We start from the raw sequence: 20,783 nt of genomic DNA on the forward strand, positions 1-20,783 counted from the left end.
TTGCGGCCACACTAACCCTAATCCGACATGGCAATACCGATTTCAGCGCTACTCCCCTTGTCGGGGAGGAGTACAGAAATCAGTTTAAAGAGCCCTTTATATTGATATAAAGGGCTTCGTTGTGTGGACAGGTGCAGGGTTAAATCGGTTTAACGCTGCTAAATTCGGTTTAAACGCATAGTGTAGACCAGGCCTTAGTTTAAGCACTTTTGTACCCATATAACTGCATTCACACTAGAGGGTTTGGGTGGTAAAACCTTCCTTGTGTAGAGAAAGCCTTATGTGGGATCCAGGGTAAAGTGAGCCAGAGGAAAAGATGTGAAGGCAGGAAAATCTTCAGGAGAAAGAAGGTGCTGCCATATTTCATTGAGCATCACAGTGACCAGTTTTCTCCTAATTTAAACAGCTGGCTGAAATTGAAATAATAATATGGTGGTATTTGTTCATAGACCTCAAACTACTTTTCAAAGAAGGGTTGGAGTCGCTATCCCCAATTTACACATGACAAAACTGAGGCAAAATAGAGGTGACATGACTTTGTGCAAGGTCACAGGACCTCTATGATACAGCAGGTCTGTGACAGAGACAGTAATAAACCTTAGATCTCCTGACTGCCAGTCCAGCATGCTAGCCTCTGGATCGTGGTGCCACCCTGGAAGACTGCTGGTTTAGTGACAGGTGGTACAGAAAATAAATGATTATGTGATGCTGTTTTAGCCAATCAGACTTCAGAGGGGGCAACACAAAAATGATACAATGCAGGTTCATCTACACTAGGAAACTGACCAATTACTGACAATTGCTGTCTCTCTGGAGTGTTTCCTGTATGATATGAAAATCGCTTTGTCTATTTATATGTTTTAGCACCAGTTCATGGCAATTAGTGTCAGTAGCTGACCAATACTACAGTATAGAAGGACTTTAAGAATATAGTAACTGGTGTATAAATATATACCCTCTTATTTTGTACACTTACACAATGAATAAGAAGTTATGCTATCTTCTCCTCTTTCAGCTGAATTGCTATGAGGTACTGTAGCTGGTGATAAAGGAGCCAATTCTGGATATCTGGTACACCTTCCAGCTTCTTGGAATGGAAGTTATGCCAATGTAAACTCCCTTAAGCATTGGTAGAGAAAATATACCAGAAAGACGTTCTAAGAGAATCTGAATGTAAGAGTCTAAGGGCTTGTCTACATGGGGTCATCCAGGAAAATTAATCTGAATTAACTAAAGGTGTGAATTTAAAGTGGATTAGCTGAACCACATTAAATCCTTGTGTGGATGCTGTTTTTCAGATTTAATATGGCCTTACTATGATTTAGTTTAATTCACTTTAATTCTGAATGTGGGTGTTCATACAGGGGTTTAATACAATTTAATTAATCCACTTCAAATTCACACCTTTGGTTATTTCAGATTAATTTTCCTGGTTATCCCCAGTCAGACAAGCCCTAAATTAGTGTAAGGAGGTTTGATTTGCACATAAATTCTGCAAAAAGAACAGGAGTACTTGTGGCACCTTAGAGACTAATAAATTTATTTCTGTTTGTAATCTCAAACGAGATGCTGCAGGATAAAAGATGCAGTGTTCTCCACCAAAGCAGCAGGAATACAGGGCTGTGAAATTGGAATGAAGGATCCTCGCCAATAGATCCAGTCTTCTTGTGGGCATCCATTTTAAAATTAAAGTCTCTGTTACTGTTTTGGTTGATCTTAAAGATCAGTCTTTACTGGGCAAGTTATTTGCTATTTTGGACCCTTCGGTAGAGGGTTACGGTTTGACTGTATCTGGAACATGATATGTGATTTAGTAAGATGGACCTGTAAATGAAACCTGGTTGATTCAGAAAAGTTTTGTGGCACTTTAGCTGTCTGGTTACATGATTTCCTCTTGTGTGTTAAGCCTTTTGGTAAAGGGGCATAGTGAGGAGCCTCCACCTGCATCTTTTAGGCTCCACTCCTATATATCACCCAGGGGCCTTGATCCTGCAAGCCCTTATATTGTATGCAAAGTTGTTGTGCCCCAATGAAAGGAAGTTATGTGTGGTCAAAACCAAGGTTCCTCCCTCCAGCAGTAATTCTCTAGCTCCCTGCATGCCTACACCCTTACTCAAAGGTGTTCAAGGTAAGGGGATGATCGGGTCGGGGCAGAAAATGGGAGTGTCAAAGGATTAAATGGCATCTTCACTATGCTAATGAGGCATATTCACCTCTTAGGCTTGACACTTACTCCTAGGCAGAAGCAGGTTGGGAAGGACCCAGCAGCAGTATCTGGCAGCCCTGCATTACTTGTCTTGCTTGTTGCATTTTACCCTGTATTTACACCATATGTGCAGCAACCTGCACCTGAGCCATGGAGTATCAAGCCCAAATTTTGTGTGTGTGTTTGGGGGCAAGGGGAATTTTGTGTTCCTAAGAAGTGTTCCTTTACGACAGTGGTTCTCAACCAAGGGTATGCATAGCACTGGGGGTACTTAGTGGTCTGCCAGGGAGTACATCAACTCATCTAGAATGTCTAGTTTTACAGCAGGTAACATAAAAAGCACTAGCGACATCAGTACAAACTAAAATTTCATATAATGACTTGTTTATACTGCTCTATATACTATACACTGAAATGTAAGTACAATATTTATATTCCAATTGATTTATTTTATAGTTATATGGTAAAAATTAGAATGTGAGCCATTTTTCAGTAATCGTGTGCTGTGAGACTTGTGTTTTTATGTCTGATTTTGTAAGCAAGTTGTTTTTAAGTGAGGTGAAAGTGGGGGTACGCAAGACAAATCAGGCTACAGTAGTTTGGAAAGATAGAGAGACACTGTTTTATGCTGTTGAGAAGTGTGCCAATGACCATCTGGATTCAGTGCCCATTATGTTAGGAGGCCACTTACAAATGAGTTCAACTAACACAGTTATGGACAGGGCATGACTTAATTAAAGTGGTTTTATTTAGAAAAAGAAAGAAATCTCAAGACTGACGTCCAAGCTTTTCAAAATCTGCTCTAGCCAAGTCACATCCTGCGCAATGGTCTCACCTGAAACCAGTTGTATAGTACACTGTTTAAAAACAGTTCCTTAACGTGCTGGCAGGTGGAGCGTAGACCAGACACAGGAGACCTAAGAGTCAGCAATGTGGAGAATCTTCTCATCGCCTTAGGGCATGGTTAGTGTGTGGAGAAGCTGCCAGCCTGAGTTGTTTGGGCTCTTATTTCTGAACAGTATTTCTGTCTGACCCCAGTTAGCAACTGATGTTTGCAAAATAAAGAAGTCATGGCCCTGGAAATATTTTCCATTCCCTCTCTTAGTCTCTGCCCAAAATATTAATATTAAAAGTATGACATCTATTCTGGAGCCGATATCACATAAACCACTTGGGATTTCTTTTCCCCCCTACCGTGGGTCCCTGTATAAGCAAATGAGGAGTTAACCAAACACTATTAGTGAATATTTTTAATTGTTTTTATTGCATTTGTTCCTGCTAATGCTAGAGCCGGATTTGTCTGCAAAGAGACTATCTGTAGCAAAGATGTTCCCAAGACTGAGTGGGAAGGGGCAGAGGTCATTAACAGGCATGAAGTTGTTGAATATCTGCTCTATATTCGGTAATGTCTTGTTTTAGGCTTGTCATTCCTTTAAGGCATGAATGAAAAATTTACTTTTTTACATTAAACCAACAGAACTGAAATCACTTTGGCTTCATTTTTCACCTCAAGGATGAGAAAAATAAACAACTCCTATGAATAGGTCTTAGAACCCAGGAATCCTGGCTCCCAGTCCTATAACCCTTAAATACTATATTATGTTCCATCATTATGAGTTTATTTAATGTGCTTACAATGGGCCACCATCATACATGGGCAGGTGTAGCTCAAAAGCATCTTCGCTATTTGGACTGATATTTTACAAACAAGTTGAGTCGGAAATAATCGTTGATCGTGGGATCAGAATTAATTCACATGTCTGGACAGCCGGTAGGAGGTCCTGCTGAAGCTTGCTCTGGCTTCTGCGGGAAAGACAATGTTTGTTGACTAAAAAGTACTGGTATAAATAGGTTATGGAAAAAACACACAGTCAAATGTCTCTTGCCTGCGGGTCAAAGACTCATGGAGATCTAAATAAAAACAGCTGTAACAAAAGGGCAGTGAGTGGGATTTTTATACATTCTATTTAGGACATAAGGTGATGGGTAGGACTGGGGGTGATGATGTGGAGTCTGGATGGGGTTCTGTGTTGGTGGGAATTTAAACTACATTTTATTCTCTCTCTCTTACAGGATTATTTGAACTTTGGGTAACTAGGTGTTGGTATATTTTTAAAAGCTTTTAAAGGGCTCTTAGAGCTTGAGATGAGAGCTCTTTTATTGTAGAATAGTAAAATATAAATATAAATTAAATTCACATTCTCGGCAATAGTCCAAGACCCTCGTCGTATTTCCACTCAGTGAATCTTCACAATACTGATTGCATGCTGTGGTTCACTGTGGTTAAAGAAGTTAGAATGAAATGGTTTTCACTCGCGGGCTCTTTTTAAGGATTTCTTGAAGTATTTGCCATTACATTTCCAAAGGCCAAATGATCAAAAACATAACTCTGCGTAACAGCGCTTGCAGTTCACTAATGCAGCCATTGCTACGCGTGTTCTAAATTAGATTTCACAGTACTTCTGCATATTTATTAAAAGGAGAGAGAGGCCAAAAACTACATGCAACAATCCAAGCAACAGCTTGAGAATCATGGGGGTGGCTTTCTAATTGGCAGTAGGCTTTGTGAAGGGGTCATACCTGGGCATCCAGAACAATTTGTGAAAAACCAAACAGAGCATTTAAACATGCCATTTCTGTGCCATCTTTCATGCCATCTGTACTTGGGACCCTTCCCTGAGCTGGTCTGCAAAGGAGCTGCACCCATTTTGTTTTAATCCCACCTGAGGATTCACCTCCATGAGGCTTACAAGAGACCAGCCGACCAAGGCCCCAATTCACTCGCTCATTTTAGCACATGCTTAACATTAAGCACATGAGTATGCCCATTTGACTTCAGTGACCATAATTCTGTGCTGAACAGCTTTGCCAAATCAGTCCGATGGGCCTAATCCACTGCCCCTTTAAATCAATGGTGGTATTTCTGTTAACTTCAGTGGATGCTGGATGTGGCCCATAGCCTATCTGATTGTCTATTTCACTGATTTCTCTGGTTGAGTCATCTGCTGATCAGTGTGGAGGAAGAGGCAGAAGGGGTTGGAATTGAAGCTGGAAAGCAATGGGAGAGAAGGAGACTTTCCCTGTCTCTGTGCTTTCCTCTGTGTTTAGAGAGCACCTAGCTCAGTTGGGTTCTGCCGAAACCTAAGTAAAACAGAAACGTCACCTTTTGCAACATATTAAATTATCAACTATACAAACTCTTCAGGTGTCAGCCTTAAACAGCATATTACATTTTGACATATTTGCTATTACATTTCCAGTAGCAGATGTTGTATTAAAAGCTTCTTGTAGTACTCAGTTTGTTTTGGTGTTTTTATAATATCTAAATGAAGTGACTTTTGTAGTAAGGGAAAAGGACTTGATAGCAAGAACATAGTCCTGTCTGCTATGGGCAAACGCTCAGAGACCATGGTAACAAGCGTGGTAAATAAGTACATTTAAAAATCTCACAGGACTTTTCCGAAGAGCAAGGTGATCGTGTCAAAAAATCTCTTCACCCTGCATTGTTGTGCAGCAGATACCTCAATGTTTGGGTGCTCACCTTGAGGCTGGATTTTCAAAGGGTGGGTTTTCCAGCACTTTATGAGAATCTAGCCTTTTTATGGTGACTCAGGTTAGCCACCCAAAATGATAAAACATTTTAAAAGATTCAGGCCATGTCTATTTTCTGTATGTAACAGAGTCCATGAAACAATTTGGGATGAAAGGTGCTTTGTGTGTGGAAATCAATTAATGAAGATGTATAAATAACAAATGTGTGAAAGTTTTCATTCTTGTTTTCAAAAGCTAACATGTTTGTTTGCTTCTTTCTCATATGAGACGAATGCAAACAGAAATTAAACCCGAGCCAGCCGAACCCATTTGTGGGGAGGAAGCCAAAGGAAAGAGCTATCAGAAGTTCCGTTCATTTCCCCATACTTGGTGTCAGTCGTCGTTCTTTTTTGATGGGTATTGAGTTTTTTGATTAAAAGGTGTGGAACTGTCAAGCTCATGTGAATGTTTCCACTCCAAGCCGGAACAAAGATACCAAACAGCCATATCTGGGCTATAATAAACTGCATCCTGGAAACAGCATTTAGCTTCCATGATAACATTACTTAGAACAAGGATGGAACTAGAAAGGAAGATGACCCATGGGACACTAGGACTTGGCCCATTCAGAGTTAGTCCCTGCTCTGCCACAGACTTCCTTGGGCCACTTAACCTCTCTATATCTCAGTTTTCCATCTGTATAATGGGGTACTACGTACTAGTGCTGCTGTCCCTCACAGGAGTATTCTGAGAATCAGCACATTAAAACCTGCCAGGTGCTCAGACACTGTGGTAATATATAAGTACTTTAGATGGAACTCGCTTGGGTACAAACTATCTTTGGTGAAATGTCAGAACCTCTAGAATGGAAATCAAGGCCGTGCTCCTACTGGAATCTATAGCAAACCTGCCAGTGACTCCAGTGAAGCAGGATTAAACCCTAAAGTTCCGATCCTACAAATGCTTGTGCACATGCTTAAAGTTACTCGGGACTGGGGCCTGAGCAAGTAATGCAGCATCGCAGAGAACAGTATTATTCTGAGGCCAGATCTTGCCAATTAATCACCACTGCTGCAGGGAGAAGAGGCTGTTTCGGTATCCTGTGCTGTTCTGCATGAACAAAAGGATGTTAGGCCAAGCAGTGCCAGAGTTAAGTGAAGTGATGAATCAGAATTTGGAGGAGATTGGCAAGCCTAGGTGTTTTCCCCTTCAAAAGTACTATGTTCATCATACATCTCAGGGGAGTTGTATTATTTGTGGTGTCAAGAGGTCACCTCCTTGGCTAGGGATGGGTTCCCTTCAGATTTCATGCTGAGTGAAACAATTCACAAAGGCTGGGCCAAGAGAAATCGGTTTGTTCAGGCAGATATTTAAGAGGTCCCTGCTTCTTTCTGGCTCTTTCTTTTCTAGCAAACTTAATCCAGTCAGCTAAGCAGAATAGTAATGAAGAAAGCAGTCGGCCCATTGGTATCCTAGATGCCATAACATTTAACACTTCTATTGCTGACTCGATGTAAAAAAATAAAAAATCTTCACTTTCACCTTCTTTCCCTGCCCCTGCAAATGCAAAATTGTACTAGTAAGATTTTCAGAAAAACCTTACAGGTCAGGCAGGAAGTGGGAGAGGAGACACTTCTTCATCAGATGGGTTCAACCATACTGAATATTCATAATAAAAATGGCTATATGCATCTGCAGTGCTCTGTTCTTCCAGCCTTCTTGAGGTCCACTCATTCCTCACAGCTGCAGAATATTCAAAGGGACGGTGACAGTAGGAGACCCTGACTAAGAGCAGAGTAGAATCCTCTCCATTACGATGTCCCCATGGCTGGCTTTTCATCCCCACTAATAGGAGTTCCTGTTCAGCAGGAGACACATTGTTAATAGTAAAGCTGGCCTCCAAGGAGAAAGCCTATGGAGTTGGAAGAAGGCACTGTCTGCCCCAAGAAAAGAATTAGTATAAGTTAGTTCTCCGCTCTAGACCTATGTAATGTATTATCTAGTGTATAGATACCTATACCTGTAGCTATCTATACACAAACTGCGTTTTGTATAATAGACCACAGCAACTTTATGGTAGTGTGTGGAAGGAAGGGGGAGTTGCTTTACTCAAACAAAACCACAGAACAGTTGTAAAAAAAAAGTTGGAATTTGGGCAGGAGGCTAGCGTTAATACTCTGATTCTTGCAAAGAATTTCCTGGGATCTCCAGTGACTGCGAGTATTATTAATTGTTTTGGAGTAGTGCCCAGGAACCCCCCAGTCATGAACAAGGATCCCCATCGTGCTAGGCCCTGTACAAACACAGAACAAACAAGAGTCCCTGCTCCAGAGAGTTCACAGGGTGGGTAGGTAAGTAGTCAGGATTTTGGTGTTCTCAGCCAAAACATGCTGGTATACGTTGTGGCTTACATTTCCAAAATGCTTCTTTAGGGATGTAGCTGCTTAACTCTCACTGAAATTAATGGGAATTGCCTGACCAAATCGCCGTGCAATCACTATGAAAATGCACCCATGTATTGTCCTTGGGCTTTCCACATGCCAGACACATGAGGTGAGCCTTCAGAGTGCTCGTGTAGCTAAAGAGATGTGAGGCAAGGCTGATGGGGCAGAGTAACTGTGGTTTAGATCACAGCTACTGTATGCATGTTTCTGCAGTTATTTTCCCCACCACCATGTCTTCCAGCCCCCCTTCCTTGGGATCAAACATCATATTGAAACTTACAAGAATCCTGTACATTTTGAAGTGACATTCTGGTAATCGCTGAGACAGCTGGAGTCTTAGATTTGTGGTGTATAGGCTCTCCCAGCAGAACAGGCAGTTTTCCTGATTTATGAAACGTACCTCATTTCGTTAATTTAAAAATCAGTATAGAGGGATGTTGCAAATGAAAATACGCCCTCCTAAAGGGCCATCACATGTTAAGCTTAGTAACCTTGAACAGAGCCTGTCAGTTTTAATACTTATTCAATTCGTCTGTAACTCTTAAGTGTCTCTTTAGTTTATGTGTTGACTTATGTCCCAAATCCTGTGAATGGGTGCTTTGTCGGAGACTTGAGCTGGAGCAGGATTTGACCCTTAAAGGGAAAATAGTTATTTGACATAAAAGTCAAAGGAAAGAGAAACAGACTGTTACATTGTCCTGATTATTTTTCCTTTTTCAACCAGAGAGGACCAATTGTACACAGCTATTCCGTTTCCAGGGAGTCATAAAATCTCTCTGTACAGAATGACTTTACCAAACTGTTGTATATGTGGCCGCATTAACAGCAGCATTTTCTTAAATAGAGGTGATGGGGCAATTGTATCTGTGGTCAGTGTTAATTCTGAGCTGGATTTCCTCGAAAGGAAATTCATTAGGGCTCCCACAAGCTCCAGGCACCCTCTCAAGGCACAGTGCAGTGATTAGTGTTCACGCCTGAGGTAGCAAAATAAATATTGTATGGATAAGAAGACATTATAGATGTTTTCCAAATAGTGTTAAGCAATTCCTGTGTCTCCATTCATTGAATGGCTCTGGTGTGTCTCTCTATGGGAACTGATATTTCAATGATTCACTCCTGACTGCGCCTCCTGCTAAGGAACAGATTGAGTCTTGGGGAAATACACTACGCTGTTGCAAAGAATATGAATTTGGGTTTTCCCAGAAAATGGTCCATGATCAACACATGGAGCAGCATGCCCTAGTGACAATTTCTCTCCAGCCAGAGAGGAAGTCGCTGCAGTGCAGCACCTTAAGTGACACTGAGGTGGGACAGAAAGAGGCAAAACTAACCTCTGGTTTAAAAAAAATTAAAAAATGCTAGAATTTACAGAGGCTCTGACCGTCTCTGATTTACATAGAATATAAGAGTTGGAAGAAACCTCAGGAGGTCATCTAGTCAAAACTCCCGCTTAAAGCAGAACCAACACCAACTAAATCATCCCAGCCAGGGCTTTGTCAAGCCAGGCCTTAAAAACCTCTAAGGATTGGAGATTCCGCCATTTCCCTAGGTAACCCATTCCAGTGCTTCACCACTCTCCTAGTGAAATAGTGTCTCCTAATATCCAGCCTAGATCTCCCCCACTGCAACTTGAGACCATTGCTCCTTGTTCTGTCATCTGCCACCACGGAGAACAGCCGAGCTCCAGATCGAGGCATGGTGCATTTCCTGGGCTGTAATCCATGTTTTTTTACACTGTCTATGAGTTTTCCATTACCACTCCCATACATAGCACTGGCACAATTTACAGGGCCACCATCTACTGAACACTCAGTAACATCATTTACATAAAAGGTGGCAGTGTTGGGATACATTTGGTTATACCCAGGCAACTGCTCAGAGTTATACAACATACCAACATAGTTATAAACAGGACTTTCAAAAGGATACAATTTCTGCTGTTCTTCCCTTGCTTTTTTGACTTGGAGCTGGAGTCTAGCTGTCTCCTGTGGCATCTGTTGAGTTTTCTCCTCAGCAGCCAGCAGCTTCTTCTTTCTGTTAGTAGCCTCTTTCTTTCTTTCAGCTGCCTCTTTCTCTCTCTCGGCAGCTTCTTTCTTTCTCTCAGCAGCCTCTTTCTTCAGCTAGGCCAAGGCTTGCTTCTCTTTCATTCGAATTTCTGCTAGGTTTTGCTCATGTTCAAACGGCAGGCTGTCGATCAGTTGTCAGATTGTCAGAATGCAACTGACATTGTCTTCAGATTGTTCTTTTAAAACTGTGAGTCAGACCTTCTGCTGGTGTGGACTGGCATTAGTCCACTGGAGTCTGCTGAGAAGCTGCACCCAGGTTTCAGACAAATCTTTAACGACTGTTGTTTTTTTTAACACCCACTTCCTTCTGAGTGCTTGATCCTGCGCTGTGCTTGTAAGAGCAAGGTGAAAAGAGATGAGCAAGGAAGGGACTGCAGGGGAAAACCATCCTGCCCTAGTATCAGAAATAAGGTGTTGAAGCATGTGCTAAAGTGCATCCCTATTCAGCACAGCACACCTGTGTAGATCAGGCTGCAGCCTGTGCTGTGCTGAATAAGGATGGCTTGTTGAATCAGGCCCTAAGTGAGGACCATGAAACTCAACATGTCATTAGAAGGATGGCCTTGTCTCCTCAGAGGCACCTGTTATATCCCATTGCAGTAGCCTTACACTAGGCTTCAGGAGTGAAGCCTAAAACTCTGACATTGCACCCGACAAAAACCTCAGGCTAAGAAAAATGTTTCCTCTACATGGCTAGCCTATCTGAGAAACAGAGAACAGCAAATCCCCATTTCCATTGGAAGGGGGAGGGGATGTTTTTAATTCAAGAGCTCATGCACACAAATCCATAGAGTCCCATACTGGATATTTTACATGAGTAGCAGTGCCAGAATCTGGATCTTTCTGGTCACCTCTTGTGGTCCCCATCGCTCTCCAGCCAGACTGGAGGTCTCTGCAGTGCAGCACCTTAGTGGACACTGAGTGGGACAGAGATGACACCTTACCACTGTCTCAAATGAAAGGCCTGATCCATGAGTAGTGCTACAGAAGAGCTAATTGACCTTAATGCCCAGTTGGAGCCAGTGCTCCCTCAAATCTATGAGTGTTGGGCAATTGATTTCAGTGGATGCAAGATTGGACCGACCTGTTGTGTGTAAGAGGGGGCCTCATAATCTATTTTACATAGTTTGCAACCGACCAGAACCGGCGCTGTCTCCAGTTCTGCTCCAGGGGAGGAGTGGGGAAGGGAGTGATCTTGGACACCTTCCTCCTGCAGTGATCAGGCCAGCTTTTCTATGCCTTCCCACCCTTTCTCCTGATCGGCAAGGTCCTGCAAAAAGTAAAAACAGACAAGATGTGGGTTATCCTCATAGCACCTCTTAATGCCCCCCATCTCCCCTCCCCCGCCCGCAGAGGCTACCACTTCTCCTGGACCTCCTCTCCCAGGAAGAAGGCCACCGCCTCCATCCCAACCTAGCCATGCTCCACCTGACAGCGTGGTTGCTCAGTGGTTAGATGAGGAAGAGGAGAGGTGCTAAGAGGATGTCAAACGAGTCCTGCTGGAAAGTAGAAAGCCGTCCACATGACGGACGTACCTGGCAAAGTGGACCAGATTTTCTACGCAGGAGGCGGAGCGGGGAACCTCTCCATCGTCCACACAGCTCCAGATTATCCTTGATTACCTCCTATCCCTTAGGACCCCAGGAATAGCTCCCACATCTGTCAGGGTACATTTGGTGGCCATACCGGCCTTCCACCTATCGGTCTTTTCTCACACTATGACCTCTGGCCTTCTAAGGGCCTGGACCATTCACTCCCGTATGCTAGGTCCCCCGTTCCGCAATGGGATCTAAACCTAGTGTTATCCTATTTCATGGGACCTCCCTTTGAACCCTTGGCCACATGTTCCTGGTCTCACCTCTCATGAAGGTAGCATTCCTTGTAGCTATCACATCAGCCCGACATATCTCGGAGCTTAGGGCCTTGTCCTCAGAACTCCCACGTACAGTCTTATAGACTCATAGACTTTAGGGTCAGAAGGGACCAATATGATCATCTAGTCTCACCTCCTGCACAAAGCAGGCCACAGAATCCTACTCATCCACTTCTATAACAAACCCCTAACCTACGTCTGAGTTACTGAAGTCTTCAAATTGTGGTTTGAAAACCTCAAGCTGCAGAGAATCCACCAGCAAGTGACCCATGCCCCACGCTGCAGAGGAAGACGAAAAACCTCCAGGGCCCCTGCCAATCTGCCCCAGAGGAAAATTCCTTCCCGACCCCAAATATGGCGATCAGCTAAACCCTGAGCATGTGGGCAAGACTCACCAGCCAGCATTCAGGAAAGAATTCTCTGCAGTAACTCAGATCCCATCCCATCTAACATCCCATTACAGACCACTGGGCATACTTACCTACTGATAATCAAAGATCAATTGCCAAAATTAAGCTATCCCATCATACCATCCCTTCCATTCTTCCACAAGAATAAGGTACAGCTTCGCCGACACCCCTCATTCCTCCCGAAGGTGGTCTCCGCGTTCCATATGGAACAGGACATTTTCCTCCCGGTGCTCTGTCCAAAGCCCCATTCCTCCAACCAGTAATGTTGCCGTCACACGCTCAATGTGTGTAGGGCACTGGCCTTCTACCTGGACCGGACTAAGCTGTTCCAAAAATCCTCACAGCTGTTCATTGCTTCAGCCGAGCGTATGAGGGAGCAACCAACTTCCACCCAGCACCTTTCCCGCTAGATCACCTCGTGCATATGCACGTGCTATGACCTAGTGACGGTTCCTCCACCACTGATCGTCAGGGTGCACTCAACGAGAACTCAGGCCTCGTCGGCTGCCTATGTAGCCCACATCCCTATCCAGGACATCTGTAAGGCTGCCACGTGGTCCTCTGTCCACACATTTTCTTCGCATTATGTGATCATCTCCCAGGCAAGGGATGACGCTGGGTTTGGTAGGGCAGTACTGCATCCCAGAAACCCTTAAACTCCTACCCACCTCCATCAGATACAGCTTGGAGTCACCTACTGTGGAATACACAGGAGCAATCACTCAAAGAAGAAAGGACAGTTATCTGTTCCCGAACTGGTGTACTTTGAGATGTGTTGCTCAGGTGTATTCCACATCCCGCCCTCCTTCCCCTCTGTCGGAGTTGTCTGGCAAGAAGGAACCAAGGGTGGGGGGAGCACATGGCTCCCCTTATAGCGTGATATAGAGGTGCCACTTCAGGGGTCACAGCAGTGCTCTCCCGCTGCGGTTACTGCTAAAGGAAAAACTTCCAACACCGATGCACGTGGCGAGCACGCACACCTACTGTGGAATACACCTGAGCAACACATCTCGAAGAACTCCAATTACGGAACAGGTAACTGTCCCATTCCTTCACTTCCTGTTCTCATTGCTTCTCGGCTCTATGAGCTGAGGAGTGAAAACATTATCTACGGTTGTGTATTTCTGTGACCTGTTAAATGGCTGCTGTGTTCCATCCCAGAAGTCGCTGCTTTTAGTGATGGATGAAGTGATCCCTGTATGTCATTCATATTTCAGTTTGAATCTGCAGCTTCTTCATTAAGTTTTACGAACAGTTCTCCATCACTTGAAGAATCCTCACATTCTCCCTAGGCATCTTCCTGCTTTGTCTGGGCTGTTTTGCAAAGAGGTTCGACTCATCATACTCTCTCCATGTTTGCTTGAATGCTGGACAGTTTCTCTGCTTCTGCCGGCTGCCAAGTCAATGACATCACTATGTGTCTGACATTTTCTTTCCTTTGCCTCTTTATTTTCTGTAAACTTTTTTCCTTACTTGTTTAACTGCCGTGTGTTCAGTCATAATTGGTGACTCTATTTGCAAATTTGCATTTGTGTGTGTTCAGCTGCTTGCCATTTGAATACTGTCTTTGCGACTGTCAGAACGCTGATCCTGAGTGTGTCTTTCACGTTCCTGTGTTACTGTTGCAGCCCAAAATTGGATCTTTAATGAGAGACGCTCTTTTAATATTCTAAATTTCCAGATCTTGCCAAGCAAATGTGCATATACATAAAAGGGATGGACACAAATTTGTTGCAGTAAACGAATAAGATTGCATTTCACTCTTGGTTTTGTACTGGTATTGTGAATAATCCCCACTCTGTGGTTCAGTGTCATCCTCATCCTCATACTCCATTTCCCCTCCATATAAATTTAAAACATTTCACATAGCAATTTATTATACTTTTCCTAGAACAAATTTGCACTGATCTGCTAAATGTGCTCTGACAAAGGAAGTGGCCATGCATAAATATATTACAGTGGTCAGTGGCTAAACAGTTTCCAGATCTGTCTGCCAAACCAGTCTGCCCATCAGAACTGTACTCCTTGGTGCCCGCATTAGTTCAACCCATTTTCTGAGGCCAACTGGCTCTTAACCATAAAGACTGAGGGCTTATATTTGGCTAAATGTGGGAAGAACAGACTCGTGCTCAGTGGCAATGGAAGGAATTCGTGTTTAGTCTCATACCACTGAATTTAGGTTTGAGATAGTCAAAAAAATTTTTGCAAACTGAATGGGAGAAGAAATAGAAAGGAGATGAGGAAGACGGGAAACTTTCCTGTTTGCTGTAAGTTACAGTCATGTTACAAATATAGGTTCTCCACACAAGGTTCTAACAATATATATTTGTTTCCGTTAATTAATACAGTTGAACGTTGTTTTGTAAGTTTGTAAAGAGGTATTTGAGAGCTAAGCTTTATCCTTAATAGGGCAATGTCAGTATAAAGGTGAGTTAAAAATTCTTTACCTAGGTTACTAGTAACTCCTTACATTGTTACTTTTCATTCTCTATTGCTTTGCACTTCCCTCCACTTGAACACCAGAGTTTAACTGGTCAGTTTTGCTTTCTGTTTATATTCAGTCTCAGTTTTTAGTTCTTATGCAGCAGTATGATGTTACTGTGTTTGGGTTGCAAATATTGCAGAGGAATGATTCAGGTAACAAGGCATTTAATTACACGTAAAACATCTGTTTGCAAACAAAAATCTTTACTAAAAAAATTAAAAAGTTAAGGCAAAAATGTTTCATTGGAGTCCAGCTGACACCTAAACTCAAAATTGCACATTCTTTATAAAAATTCTTCCCCTTGAAAAGCTCAAATGTTAGAATGTCTGAAAATGAACAGTGAAAAAGATCCAGCCTTCTGAGAGTTGAGGTTTAAGGGCCTGAAAAGAAGGGGAAAAACACAATATTACAAAGTCAGTTTCATGAATGTTTTGGTTGCCCCACTCCCTACAGCCTCTCTCCTTCTGTCAGTGCAAATTGTGAAGCTACGTCATTGCAACCCCAAGGGCCTGAAAAGTGCTGAATTTTACAGTGCCGATCCAGCATGCTTTTTAAACAACCTAGCAAGTGTTGAAAGGACAGCGGGCATGCTGGGAATGGCTACTGTTTTACTGCTAGCCCTAATGCAGTCACTGAGAAGCCAACGCAATCCAGGGCTCTGGGGTGTCTCCTTGTAAAGGGACAGCACTGTAAATAGAGGCTCTCCTCCTTTTTAGAACTGTCTGCTCCCCCATCTTGATGCATTCACAGTCCAGAACTGGTGACCTCACATGTCACTGCCATGGGGAAGCACTTGTCATGTTACAGTCACCAGACTGAATGAGCTGGGGCAGAGTCTGATTAGATAAGTGCAGGAGCTTCTATTTAGATGTACAGCTATCTGGATAATCAAGAGCGGGAGTAAAGGAAATAACCCTGGTAAAAGGCACACAACTGCTAGATGGGATTTGGATGCAGTATGGTATACTTAAAAAAATTCCTGGGCATCTTTTTAAACTCTATTCTGGTGTTGCCTTGAAGATATCCTGGTTTAAAGCAATGGAAAACCACATAGGTCATAGGATGCCCTAAATCCTGTCCTTTTTTATGAAAACAAGCCTTTAAACTGCCTCTTTTTTTTCATGTTTTGCAAATCCTGATAATCTTGTCTTGACAGCCTGTTTGGAAATCTGAAATATCCAAGTTCAGATGGAGAATGCAAGACATCTTTTGGCCACATCTACTGGCAGGAATTTCCTTCAGCTTCCTGTAGAAAGGAGGAAGGGGAAATGTCCTCACTTTTCAGTGATACAGGCACACTCTTTTTTGTTTGTTTGTTTGTTGTTTAGGATGATAGTGTCTGCTTTGGGGAACCATCTCACACCAGATACATTTGCTCCTATAGAGAAAATACAGACTGTGGACACAAGTGAATGTGCGGCCAGATTACTTCATTCGTTTTACTGTTGCTTTTCAGGGTGACACACACTCTAATCTAGTAGTTGGAGAAAGGGGCTAAGAGCCAGGACTGGTGGGTTGAATAGATGACTTCCCCATTGACTAGCTGTGCTATCTTGGGCAAATCATTTGCGGACTTTTATTCCCATCTGTGCCTGGGTAAATCTCCACCGTAGCTCTCAGTGACTCAGTGGATAAAAGTTCTCCTCTACCTCACAAAGTGTTGCGAGACATAATGATTGTGTTTAAAGTGTCTTTAGAGCTTTGGATGACATGCTACAGAGGGACAAAGCATGTCTCTTCGGACAGAGCGGATAATGACTCCCTCTTTTTTCACTAGAAAGTAAACAGCTGAGCAGTAACTGGGGTCCTGTCAGGAAGGAGCAGAAGCCCACACGCCACATTCTGATATAACTTGACACTCTTCTGTTCCTCCTCTGGCCCTCACAGGAACCTGCTAATGTTCAGCAAGTGTTACTGTGCAGGCACGCCAGCATATGAATGCCATAAATAGGAGCATTTGGGGAGAAAATGCTATTGAAATCCATAGAAGTGGGAGGGCATTTTGTAGGGCACAGGGTGAAAACAGTCAGGGCTTTGCTGAAAAGTAAGGCCTGAATAGGGAGAGTTGGCAGTCGAGTGTTGGATTTTATATTTGTTCGTTTTCTTTTCTAATTTTGTCCCTTGATGCTCAATTTTAGCAACTCCTGTTACATTTCAAATAACTTTCTACCTGAACAAGAAAAGTTTAAAGAACTCAGAAGCAGGCCCCTTTGAAACCGAGGGCTCCACGTTGGTGGAACAGTGTGGGGGTACAACCAAAATTTATTTTGCCATAAACTTATTGGGAAAAGTTTTCCTGAGATCTCTTCCTTGCCTGGCTTCTATCCAAAGAGATGTTTTTACTGCTGGGGTTGGGAGAAGCCAACCCTTCAGATCTTTGGTTTAGAAGGGACTGGTAAACTAACATAGCAACAAGCTGGAATCCTTCAAAGGGGACCAAAGCAATTAGACATTCAGTGGGACTTGACCACCTAACTCTCTTGAAAATCCAACCCAGCTTCTTGGGGGAAGTTCAGAGACGTGTCAGGTTTTGTACCATCTTGGATGGTGATATAACGTCTCTCCTGTTTTGATGGGAAGGCGCACAGAACTCTTCCTTACAAGAGGGGGAAGACTTTCTAGTGAGACGTGAGACACAAAGACTATCTGAGACTAGGTGGCTTAGTCTGCTAGGTCAATGGTGAAATACAGACCCAGTTGGCAGAGATCATACACAATGGGCGCAACGATATGTAAGGTTTCTCAGGTGTCATCAAGCCATCTTTGTTACTGAAGCCTAGGGTTAGCTATCTGTCTCCACTACTGTAGTATCTAACTGCCTCAATCTTTAAAATATTTATCCTCCCAACACCTCCATGATGCAGGGAATGCCCATTTTACAGATGTAGGAGCTGGAGCACAGAGAGGGTAAGTGACTTGCCAAGGTTGCATGGGAAGTCTGTGACAAAGCAGAAACTTGATCCCAGCCTCCCAAGGCCGAGGCTAGGACTCTAACCACTGGACCATCCTTCCTTCTGTAACAACACATTCTGCAGCATTTGTCTAGTTGGTTTTTCTTTTACATTCCTTTTGATGACATATTTTTTCTCTCTATTTCTGTAATCTACCAATAAAACCTATTTGTATTTAAGACCAATAGAATTGTTAGGCTTGGAGACTTGTTTGGGACAGTCACAGGCAGGTGGCAGAGAGCAAGTGAGAGCAGCTGATTCTAACCAGGAAGGGAAGAAAAATGGGAGGGGAGGGGGAATAGTAGTGTGAGAACTGGGTCAAGAGTGCACAAGAGATTGCTAACTCTCTCTAGCTCTGTAACGGGGTGGGACTCACCCCTGTGGCGCCTCCTGCTGGTCGTCCAGGGAATTAGTGTTTCCAGCCTCCGGAGCACCCTCTGCAGGCCGATGTTCCACTTGCCGCTGGGCCCAAGTCCCTCCTGGACCCCGGTGCCCTATTCAGGCCTTGGCGCTGCCCCCTGGCAGTACCCCCACAGATCTGAGTCTCCCCGCCCCAGGGAACCCCCACCCTCTATCCTCACCTCACCTCAGACTATGGCTACTGCCAGTCATCAACTAGCCCCCGTTCCCTGGGGCAGACTGCAGTGTAAGTGCCACTCATCACTGGCGAGGGGGGTTTGGACCTGCTGCCTCTGCCTACCCTAGGCTACCCCTTTGTAGCCCCAGTACCTGTTCTGGGCCTTTAATAAGGCCAGCAGCCTGGGGGTTTTCCAGGCCAGAGCTCCTCAGCTCTTCTGGCCTTCCCCCAGCCCTGCTCCAGTCTAGGTACCCTCTCAGCTGCCACGCAGCCAGGCCCTTCTCCCTCAAGAGCTAGAGAGAGAGTGCTCCTCTGGCTTCTGGCCCCAGCCCTTTATAAGGATCATCTGGGCCCTCATTAAGCCAGCCATGGCCTGATTGGGGCATGGCCCCCAGCTGAAGCTGCTTCTCCCAATCAAATCCGCTTTTCCTTCCCTGCCGCAGCCCTCTCCCCAGGCTGTTTTAAACCTTTTAAATCAGGAGCGGGTGACCACCCGACTAGAGACTCCCTGCAGCATAGCCCCAGGGAAAGAACCAGCATGGAAACGGGAATTATGTGAAAGACTCTTGGTGGTGGTCATCCAGGAGTCTATGGAAGTTGTGTTGGGTCCCAGCAGGGCTTGGAGATGTATTGATCAGCATGAGAGTGCGCTGTGGGCTTGGGTAATGCAAACACGGTTGGACTGTTATTATTTGGGATCATTTTTTAAGATGTTCCAGTTGCTTGGCTGCTGTGTTATTCTGTACGGCTGAGCAACTCCCCAGGAAATCACTCTCTTCGTCAGTGCCTCAAATTACACCACTGGAAAGCCCTTGTTCGGGAAGCTGTTGTGGCAAGTTTGTTGATCTCCTGGTACAGATGAACGTAGGAGAAGGTGAGGGGTTTGAGCATGCTGACTTGTCCCTTTGTTTGCAGGAGACAGCAGAGGCCTCCTGGAGGAAACAAATCACAGCAGCAGCACACGGATCATCAGCAAGGTACTGCCAAACACAACAGGGAACACCAGAAACTCTACCAGGGAGGCCAACCCCCTCACTCCTCAGGGAGGCCAGGCCACCATGGCTACAGCCAAAACCGGCGATGGCACCACAACCAGAAGCACTCGCCCAACGACAGAGAAACGCACAGAAATGCCAAAGAGACTGAGAATTTGAAAATCGAGGACGCCTCCATCTGCACAGTGCACATCCCCCTGGAGATGCACCGGAGCACGGAGGTTGTGGAGAGACAGTCCCAGCAGTACATTCAGGAACCAGAAACCAAGCGGAGAGACAGTGTTCATGAGCGCGTTGGGGAAAGGCCAAAGGTCAATTTGCTCCAGTCTTCCAAAGACAGACTGCGAAGGAGACTAAAAGAAAAGGTACTATTCCTGTGGGGAGCTGAATTTCCCTTTATTAAAAGCTCAGCTGTTGATCATTTCACACACGTACATGGGGCTTTGTTCCTGGGCGAAGCCAAACTTACCGTCTCCTCTCCTAAAGTCAACTTTTCTTCTGGTGGGTGGCTGGGTTTTTATGGTTCTTCGTTGGGCCTTTAACTGACACACTGGAGAGTCTCTCTATCTAACTGCACCTGACCTGTTGTTTGGTGTTCATGTTAAGACCGAGTTTTCAAAGGAGGAATTGTGAACTCCCCCCTGCAGAAAACACTGCATGAAGATGAGGGTTTATGAGCCCAAATCAAGAGCATGTGCATTTCCCAGCCTCTTTACAAATGTCAGCTGAGTCACTGGAGTCTTCTAAAATGTGGTTTTGTGTGTCTTCGAGAATCTAGATCAGAGGTGAGCAAACTACCGTGGGCCATATCCAGCCCATGGGACCGTCCTGCCCAGCCCCCGAGCTCCTGGCCCGGGAGGCTAGCCCCCGACCCCTTCCCTGCTGTTCCCCATTCCCCGCAGCATCAGCTCGCTCGCTCCGCTGCCGGCTCAATGCTCTGGGCAGCGGGGCTGTGAGCTCCTGGGGCCGTGCAGCTGCAGAGCCCGGCCGGACCTGGGGCTCTGTGCTGCATGGTGGCAGCGGCGGTGTGGCCCAGCTCTAGCCGGGCAGCATGACTCCAGCGCCACCAGCTACCAGTGCTCCAGGCAGTGCGGTAAGGGGACAGGGAACAGGGGGGTTGGATAGAGTGCAGAAGAGTTTGAGGTGGTGGTCAGGAAGTGTGAGTGTGGATAGGGCTCGGGGTGGTTGCGGGGGGGTAGAAACAGGGTTGAATGGGGGTAGGGGTCCTGGGGTGGCAGTCAGGAA

At 44.7% G+C, this 20,783-nt stretch overlaps 1 protein-coding gene across 16 annotated transcripts in view; it reads left to right on the forward strand.

Moving 5' to 3' along the window:
* Positions 1–20,783, forward strand: part of CTIF (cap binding complex dependent translation initiation factor) — a 345,954-nt gene that overhangs the window by 220,717 nt on the left and 104,454 nt on the right. For all 16 annotated transcript variants that reach the window (XR_012656063.1, XR_012656062.1, XM_075066845.1 and 13 more), the window contains one exon: positions 19,459–19,903. Coding sequence is in view for 14 of the 16 variants with exons in the window: in XM_075066845.1 (XP_074922946.1) it covers positions 19,459–19,903 (445 nt within the window). In the remaining 2 variants the exon portion in view is untranslated. The remainder of the gene's footprint in view (positions 1–19,458; positions 19,904–20,783) is intronic.

Source organism: Chelonoidis abingdonii, chromosome 6, assembly GCF_003597395.2.
Source record: "Chelonoidis abingdonii isolate Lonesome George chromosome 6, CheloAbing_2.0, whole genome shotgun sequence".
Taxonomy (NCBI): domain Eukaryota; kingdom Metazoa; phylum Chordata; order Testudines; family Testudinidae; genus Chelonoidis; species Chelonoidis abingdonii.